We start from the raw sequence: 10,000 nt of genomic DNA, 5'->3' as shown, positions 1-10,000 counted from the left end.
GCGATGTCTATGTCACAGGTTTGAGGTTTGTCTTCAAGGTGTCCTTGAAGCGCTTGCAGGGTCTTCCAAGTTCGCGGTGGCCTTCCTTCAGCTGGCCATACAAGAGCATCTTCGGGATCCTGCTGTCTGTCATGCGGGCAACGTTTCCTGTCCAGCGTAGCTGGCACTGGATCAGCAGGCTTTCGATGCTTGGCAGGCCGCTCCTCTCTAGGACCTGGAGGTTGGAGACCCTGTCTTGCCACTTTATGCCGAGGATCTTTCGTAGGCATCTCTGGTGAAACTGCTCAAGTTGTTGAATGTGACGGCGATACGTCGTTCATGTCTCACAGCAGTACAACAAGGTGGTCAGCACAACAGCTCTGTAGGTTTTCATTTTGGTGCTAAGCCTGATGCCTTTGTTGTTCTAATTATGATGATGATAATGTACATTTATATAGCGCCCTTTGTCTCTAAGAGCCCAGGGAGTTTTCCATGAATGAAAATATTACAAATTACATACATCATCCATGAACACTCAAAAGCTCCCCCCCCCCCATCTCCCTATCTCTCCTTCTCCCACTCTTCCTGCATCCAAAGCGAGCTGACATGGATGGTGTCGGAGAAGACGGAAGCCGAGAGTGCTCACAGACAGGTTTTAAAAATACGAGTTTTTAGTGATGAGCGAAAAGCAGAGATAGAATCAGACGCACGGATATGATAAGGAAGTTTGTTCCAGATGTGAGGAGCAGCAAAGAGGAAAGAACGTTCACCATAGGTTCTTGTATTGACACGAGGAAGTTTCAAAAGGTAACAGTCAAAGGAAAAGCGGAGAACTAGTAGTTGGTAATACCATCTAAGGGCGGTGTCAAGGTCAAACCCGAATGGAAGTATCTAGCTGATAAGACAGAGACTGGGGAATCTTACTTTGACCTCAATGGTTCCGCGATAGGTCAGACAGTAGCCTCCAAAGTCGTCCAGCATGTCCTTGGTCTGTTGACTGACCTGAATTTTGAGAGCTGGACAGAAAGAAAACAACAGACACCTGAAAGAAGTGGACGCGCTGTGGTGAGGGGGCAGGGAAAAGCTGAGACAGACGGGACGGAGGGGAGTGGGACAAACCAAGAGCAATGTAATTTTGTGTGTGTGTGTGTGTGTGTGTGTGTGTGTGTGTGTGTGTGTGTGTGTGTGTGTGTGTGTGTGTGTGTGTGTGTGTGTGTGTGTGTGTGTGTGTGTGTGTTCGCGCACGTTAGATGTGTGTATGTGTGCATGTACATGTGTGTATGAGTCAGTGCATGCATGTTTGCTTGTGTGTGTGTGTGTGTGTGTGTGTGTGTGTGTGTGAATGACTCTGTGTGTGTGTGTGTGTGTGTGTGTGTGTGTGTGTGTGTGTGTGTTCGCGCACATGTTAGATGTGTGTATGTGCATGTACATGTGTGTATGAGTCAGTGCATGCATGTTTGCTTTTGTGTGTGTGTGTGTGTGTGTGTGTGTGTGTGTGTTTGTGTGCGCATGCGCGTGTGTGTATGTGTGTGCGTGTTGGGGGTACTGGGGGGGCGGGGGGGGGTACATATGCACTTGTTTTTGTGTCCATCTATAAAACATTAGGAATGTGAAGTAAGTGCACACCAGGACAGACAACTCACGCAGTCCAGTGGACTCCATACGGGAGGCCGTGTTGACCGTGTCCCCGAACAAACAGTACCTGGGCATGGTCAGTCCCACTACACCTTCACACACACACACACACACCACACACACACACGCACGCACACACACACACACGCACGCACACCCACCCACACACACACGTCATAAGCAAGAAATGATAACAACAAATAATAGTAACCTAATAATATCGCATCATAATCGCGTCATCATTTACTTTCAATATTCTTTATTTTCGTCATGATCACAAAAGTCATTACTGCGTTGTATATGGGATAAAGCTACCTGAAGAAATGTCCACTCCGAGGTAATGATGACAAAAACGATAATGATGATAACCACATCATAATAATCACAGTAATCATACTGGTATTATAATTATCACCATCAACATCATAATCACCGTTTTTAACAACTGATCAAATAAGAACATTTCTAAACTGGAAATCTTGCTTATTTCGTACCCACTATGCAAGCACTGTACAATGAATTTGTTTTTGGTGTGATTTATTACAACTGTATCAGTGACAGGCAGAAGCTGTCCCAGGCTTTTAAACTGGACACAACACACACAGTGACAGACAGAAGCTGTCCCAGGCTTTTAAACTGGACACAACACACACAGTGACAGGCAGAAGCTGTCCCAGGCTTTTAAACTGGACACAACACACACAGTGACAGACAGAAGCTGTCCCAGGCTTTTAAACTGGACACAAGCCAACAGCAGCAGTGACAGACAGCAGCTGACCTGTGGCACAGGGCCCGGTATGCAGCCCCACACGGAGACACAGCTTCAGGCCGGGCCGGTGCCGCACCTGGAAGCTGTGGATGGAGGCCAGAAGGTCCAGCGCCATGTTGGCAATCTCCGTCACGTGACGGTTCTCGTTCCTCTCGGGAGCCCCGCTCACCACCATGTAGGCGTCGCCAATTGTCTCCACCTGTTTTAGCATCACTATCTTTTTGTTTTCTTAGATAATTAATGTCAATTTATCTAATGGCAATCAGGTATTCATTTGTGTATTTTGTTTTTTTATCTTTCAGTCTCCACTTGTTCTTTTTTCTTATTCAGTAATATCAATCCAGATTCGTTTATTCTATCACATTTTTACTATCCATTTATAACAAAACCAGCAGTAACATCAGCGGTAGGTTATGTTGGCATCAACAGCGACAATGATAGTAGTATAAGCAACTTCCGCATCTATACGATGCCGACGTATATGATCATGATAATTCATTGTTATGACATGATTCAAAAAAAGAAATTATGCTCATCAATGGCGCCGAACGACAATCCATGCAATGCATGCAGAAGAGAACATCCTTCAAAATGTCAGTACGCATAAACACGTTATTATTGTTGCTACTATGTTAGTATTAGTATTATCATTAATATTTTCATTGTTGTTGTCAGTGGTAGTTGCGGTAATAGCAGTTTTTTGTGTGTTTTTGTTGTTGTTGTTTTTCTTGTTTAGTTTTGTCTTGCACTTCAACCTTCTTTTCATTTGTCAAATAATGTGTGTATTTTCGTTTGTGTATTGCTTGTTACATATGAACGAGCACGATATAAGCTCATGTTTGTTGTTGCTCAAGTCTTATTAATTGAACGCTGTATTGCACCTTGTTTCTTGATATTAAAAATGTTTAAACCAAGTGACATGTCGACAGCAACAATTATAAAACACACACACACACACACAACAAAAAAAACAAACGCCAACACTCAAACGCCAACAAAAGCAAGTGTACATGCACGCACTCAAGCACACATACAGAAACGCATACACAAACTCTCTCTCTCTACTTTCATCATTCAACAATAATATATCCGGATTAACGTTTTGTTCCACTGACAGCATCATACTATCACAGACACAGACACTCACAAACACACAACCCCAACAAAACAACAACCGCCCCCCACACAAACCACAACCACCACCGTCACCCCCATCCTCACCACGTTCGGCCCACTCCCTCCCCCACCCACCCCCAACGCACCTCTCTCCCACAACGCCCCCCTCCCCCCCCCACCTTATAGACGTGGTGCCGGGCGATAACGGAGTCGAAGCTGGTGTAGAGGTCGTTGAGGAGGTCCACCACCTGCATGGGGGAGCTGGCCGAGGCCAGGGCGGTGAAGCCCACGATGTCCGAGAAGTAGATGGTCACCGCCTCGTACAGCTCCGGGGTCACCTGCTGACCCCCCTTCAGCTTCTCCGCCACCACCCTGCAGCCACACACACACCACACACCACCCTGCAGCCACACACACCACCCTGCAGCCACACGCACCACACACTACCCTGCAGCCACACACAACGCCCTGCAGCCACACACACCACCCTACAGCCACACACACCACCCTGCAGCCACACACACCACCCTGCAGCCACACACAACGCCCTGCAGCCACACACACCACCCTGCAGCCACACACAACGCCCTGCAGCCACACACACCACCCTGCAGCCACACACACCGCCCTGCAGCCACACACACCCTACAGCCACACACACCCTACAGCCACACACACCACCCTGCAGCCACACACACCACCCTGCAGCCACACACAACACACCACCCTGCAGCCACACACACCACCCTGCAGCCACACACACACACACCACCCTGCAGCCACACACACCACCCTGCAGCCACACACACACACACCACCCTGCAGCCACACACACCACCCTGCAGCCACACACACACACCACCCTGCAGCCACACACACCACCCTGAAGCCACACACACACACCACCCTGCAGCCACACACACCACCCTGCAGCCACATACAACGCCCTGCAGCCACACACACCACCCTGCAGCCACACACAACGCCCTGCAGCCACACACACCACCCTGCAGCCACACACACCACCCTGCAGCCACACACACCACCCTGCAGCCACACACAACGCCCTGCAGCCACACACACACACCGCCCTGCAGCCACACACAACGCCCTGCAGCCACACACACCACCCTGCAGCCACACACACCACCCTGCAGCCACACACACACACCGCCCTGCAGCCACACATAACGCCCTGCAGCCACACACACACAACGCCCTGCAGCCACACACACACACCACCCTGCAGCCACACACACCACCCTGCAGCCACACACAACACCCTGCAGCCACACACACACCCAGCACACACGCCCCTGCAGCCACACACACCCTGCAGCCACACACAACAGCCCTGCAGCCACACACACACACGCCCTGCAGCCACACACACCACCCTGCAGCCACACACACCGCCCTGCAGCCACACACAATGCCCTGCAGCCACACACAATGCCCTGCAGCCACACACACACAACGCCCTACAGCCACACACACACAACGCCCTGCAGCCACACACACCACCCTGCAGCCACACACAATGCCCTGCAGCCACACACAATGCCCTGCAGCCACACACACCACCCTGCAGCCACACACACCGCCCTGCAGCCACACACAATGCCCTGCAGCCACACACACACAACGCCCTGCAGCCACACACACACAACGCCCTGCAGCCACACACACACAATGCCCTGCAGCCACACACACACAACGCCCTGCAGCCACACACACACAACGCCCTGCAGCCACACACACACAACGCCCTGCAGCCACACACACACAACGCCCTGCAGCCACACACACACAACGCCCTGCAGCCACACACACACAACGCCCTGCAGCCACACACACCACCCTGCAGCCACACACACCGCCCTGCAGCCACACACAATGCCCTGCAGCCACACACAATGCCCTGCAGCCACACACACACAACGCCCTGCAGCCACACACACACAACGCCCTGCAGCCACACACACACAACGCCCTGCAGCCACACACACCACCCTGCAGCCACACACACCACCCTGCAGCCACACACAACACAACGCCCTGCAGCCACACACAACACACACCGCCCTGCAGCCACACACACCACACACCACCCTGCAGCCACACACACCACACACCACCCTGCAGCCACACACACCACACACCACCCTGCAGCCACACACACCACCCTGCAGCCACACACACCATCCTGCAGCCACACACAACGCCCTGCAGCCACACACACACACCACCCTGCAGCCACACACACACACAACGCCCTGCAGCCACACACACACACCACCCTGCAGCCACACACACACACACCACCCTGCAGCCACACACACCGCCCTGCAGCCACAGCCACACACATCACCCTGCAGCCACACACACACACCACCCTGCAGCCACACACACCGCCCTGCAGCCACACACAACGCCCTGTAGCCACACACACCACCCTGCAGCCACACACACACACCACCCTGCAGCCACACACACACACCACCCTGCAGCCACACACAACGCCCTGCAGCCACACACACCACCCTGCAGCCACACACAACGCCCTGCAGCCACACACACCACCCTGCAGCCACACACACCACCCTGCAGCCACACACAACGCCCTGCAGCCACATACAACGCCCTGGCTTTGAGCTCCCTTCAGTCATCATTTAGCCACTCTTGGCCTGGGTGTAAAAAAACAAACATGTTCCTTGCTTATCTATTACCCTCGTTGATGAAGAATTTGTCTGTCTTTGTTCATTGCTTATCAATTCCCTCCTTGATAGATAATTTGGTCTTGTCTTTGTTCCTTGCTGATCTGCTACCCTTGTTGATAAATGATTTGCCTTGTCTCCACTTTGTTCCTTGCTTATCTTTGCCCTCGTTAATAAAGAATTTGTCTTGTATTTGTTACTTGCTATTACCCTTCTAGATAATGGATTTGTCTTGTCTTTGTCTTTTGTCTTTGCTTATCTATATTACTCTCGTTAATAAACAATTAGTCTCGTCTTGTTCCTTACTTATCTATTGTTGTCTGTTCTGTCTTGTCTTGCTTCGGAAGCTGTTGTCATGTCGTCATTATCTCACGGTTAACGCGACGTTCTTCAGTACGAAGATTGCGGTAACCATTGGGCATTTGTTGTAGACACTGAATTGCTTAGAGCCGTGGATTGTCTGACTCGTAAATTTATAGTTTTGAGGAAATCGATAATCAAAAATGGTGTCACTCAATTAAGAGAGGTTTCTACAAGGTGTGTTGAACAATATACGAGATACACGTTTTAAGGACCATTAACCCCTTGTCTGCTCTTGACGTGTACGATCGTTAGTGAAGGGCTGTTACAGCCAAACTGAGAAAAAGTCGATGTTACCGGCCAGGACGTCTGTCACATCTGTCTGGACTCCTCTCTGTTGGACTTCGTTATTTGTGTTCTGCAAAATCAGTTGCACCACTTAAACGTAGACAAGAAGTAGTGTTTGCACTTCAGACATGCAACACTGATTTCATGTCACCAAGGGTCGGCAGTCATGGAGTTAAGACTAGCGCCTTCAACCGTTTGTCAATATAGGATATCTCAGCATAGTCCCCATCCCGGTCTATCGAACAGCAGTAAGATATCGGAAAACAAGAGAGGCTAGGCCTTCAAGACTCACTTGTGATACACTTTAAAAAAAAATCCAAGCTTTTTATGTATTGAGTATAATTTCAAAATGTAATGTTTAAGATGAGAAAGATCAGTTTAAAGCGAATTAAGTCCCCTAGCATTAATTACAGAGTAATTTCCCTTTTTTACTATCTGCACCAAAACGTTTGCAAAATGAATAAAACTTCCATGCTTAGCAAAAGAAGTTCCTGTTTGAACAAAAAATGATAATAATGACTGCTCTTGTTGTTGGGTCAGAATATCAGATCAAAGTGCCAAGTTTAGAGAATACAAAAAATATAAATATAACAGTAAATGCAGTTTGCATATAATTAGGCTTCATTTTTTTTTGTGCCCATCCCAGAGGTGCAATATTGTTTTAAACAAGATGACTGGAAAGAAGTGAATTTTATGCCTAATTTGGTGTCAACTGACAAAGTATGTGCAGAGAAAATGTCAATGTTAAAGTTTACCACGGACACACAGACACACACACAGACAACCGAACACCGGGTTAAAACATAGACTCACTTTGTTTACACAAGTGTCATCACAAGCGTAATGGTTATCGTCAGGTCGTGATCATCACCACTTGATCCTACTCTTGGCATTGACAATGCCATTGCAGCATCGTTAACAATAGTGTTCGATTCATTGTGCCGTTCTCATTTGTTTTTAAAAATATTATCATCGTCATCATTTTAGTCGTCATATTCACTTCTATTGTCGTCGTCGTCGTACAAGCGGTGAGAAAAAACCAGTTTTGCTTGGTGTTGTCTTTGAATCGCCTGCTTTAGTGAAGCGTCATTCTGGTTTTACTTACATACACACACACACACGCTTCCACGGAGATACACACGCAAGCACAGACATACATACATACACACAAACGGGCAGATAGACATAATTATATGCAGGCAGAAAGACAGATACACACACAGGCACACCCGTGGGTACACACACATCTAGCACACTCTCTCGTACATTCACACAAACGCACACCCCACTCCTATGCATGCGTTCTCACACCGCCTTCCCCCACCTCTACCTTCCCTCCATACACACACCGTCCACCTCGCACCCCTTCCACCACCCCCTCCACACCCACACCCTCACACTGAAGCAGCATGTGTGTGTGCTCACTGAGGCAGCATGCGGTAGAGCAGCATGTCAGATTTCTTCCTCTCCTCTATCAGCTGCCCAGTCCTCTGCTGCACGATGTCCTCCAGATTGTTGGCGTACTTCTCCAGCATCAGCAGCATGTTGTCCACAATGCCACACTTTCTGACACACAACACACATACATACTTCTCCAGCATCAGCAGCATGTTGTCCACAATGCCACACTTTCTGACACACAACACACATACATACTTCTCCAGCATCAGCAGCATGTTGTCCACAATGCCACACTTTCTGACATACATACTTCTCCAGCATCAGCAGCATGTTGTCCACAATGCCACACTTTCTGACACACAACACACATACATACTTCTCCATTATCAGCAGCATGTTGTCCACAATGCCACACTTTCTGACACACAACACACATACACACATACATACAGGCGCCACAGGCCTGTGTGAAAACTGTGGGCAGCGATGTATATAGGACAGGACGCCTATTCCATGTCAATCATGGAAACAAAGAAAGTAATTTGATGGCAGATAAGCTTTCTGATCCTTAAGCTGTCATCCTTGCCGTCGACAGAGCGCGGCAAGTTCAGACTGATGGTGTGTGGTCAACACGGCGGAGGAATCAGCGTCCTGAGGTGAAAGAACATGCAGATCAGATGTCCATTTCAAAAGACCACTCTGACACAAACAGCACACCTACCCGCACCCCCACCGCACAAAGTAGAAGCGGGGTAATTTCCTGTTTTAGTCTCCTCACTGCAGGAGGTAATGTCCTGTTTCATAAGCATCCTAAATTCTGGGACCGAAAGAATTTCCTGCGTTTTGCAATGGAAGTATGTATATGAGAAATGACGCGCTGCGTGTAATCGACCTTTCCAATCAAGAATAAGGCAGAATACGACGCTAAATCACCTGTAACATAAACCCGAACCGATACTTGTCGTCTCCAGCCGCCATGATTTTTGTTGACCTTTTCATGGTTTGCGGAGCCAAAAAGATCGGCTCTCTGATTGGCACAGAGAGAACGAACAGGTCATTGCAGACGATTTTTCGGACTTGCATGATGGCGGCACGTTAGTTTAACGACTGAATCAGCATCAAAATGTGCGTAATATAACTCCCAAAATAAAGTTAAAAACCACTGAAAATGGGTAATAACATCTTTTAATGGTAATATCCATGCACTGTAATTGCCAGTAAAACAGATCCCTGAATTTACGGCGCTGAAATAGGACTTTTTCATCCAGGGACTTATTTTGAATCAAGGGCAATTCCAACAGGAAATTACATAGTTTCAGTTTCAGTTTCACTTTCTCAAGGAGGCGTCACTGCGTTCGGACAAATCCATACACGCTACACCGCATCTGTTGAGCAGATGCCTGACCAGCAGCATAACCCAACGCGCTTAGTCAGGCCTTGAGTGCATGCTTACATATTTGTGTACCTATGAAAGTGGATTTCATTTTACGTAATTTCGCCAGAGGACAACACTCTCGTTGCCATGGGTTCTTTTTCAGTGCGCCAAGTGAGTGCTGCACACGGGACCTCGGTTTATCGTCTCATCCGAAAGACTAGACGCTCAGTTTGATTTTCCAGTCAAACTTAGGAGAAAGGGCGAGAGCGGGATTCGAACCCACACCCTCACGGACTCTCTGTATTGGCAGCTGAGCGTCTTAACCATTCTGCCACCTTCCTCCTTACATAGACACAGAGA

The 10,000-nt window shown here is 48.7% G+C and overlaps 1 protein-coding gene across 1 annotated transcript in view; it reads right to left on the bottom strand.

The window, feature by feature from the left end:
* The window catches only part of LOC143297499 (atrial natriuretic peptide receptor 1-like), a 45,670-nt gene that overhangs the window by 1,404 nt on the left and 34,266 nt on the right, over nucleotides 1-10,000 (bottom strand). Inside the window, exons 15-19 of the mRNA XM_076609899.1 lie at nucleotides 8,290-8,430; nucleotides 3,679-3,871; nucleotides 2,393-2,582; nucleotides 1,623-1,706; nucleotides 904-995 (exon numbers count right to left, since the gene is read on the bottom strand). Of these exons, the coding sequence (XP_076466014.1) occupies nucleotides 904-995; nucleotides 1,623-1,706; nucleotides 2,393-2,582; nucleotides 3,679-3,871; nucleotides 8,290-8,430 (700 nt within the window). The remainder of the gene's footprint in view (nucleotides 1-903; nucleotides 996-1,622; nucleotides 1,707-2,392; nucleotides 2,583-3,678; nucleotides 3,872-8,289; nucleotides 8,431-10,000) is intronic.

The sequence above is a fragment of the Babylonia areolata genome, chromosome 22 (genome assembly GCF_041734735.1).
Source record: "Babylonia areolata isolate BAREFJ2019XMU chromosome 22, ASM4173473v1, whole genome shotgun sequence".
Lineage (NCBI taxonomy): Eukaryota > Metazoa > Mollusca > Gastropoda > Neogastropoda > Buccinidae > Babylonia > Babylonia areolata.
Note: the sequence above shows the minus strand (reverse complement) of the source record. Positions and strands in the feature narration are given on the sequence as shown.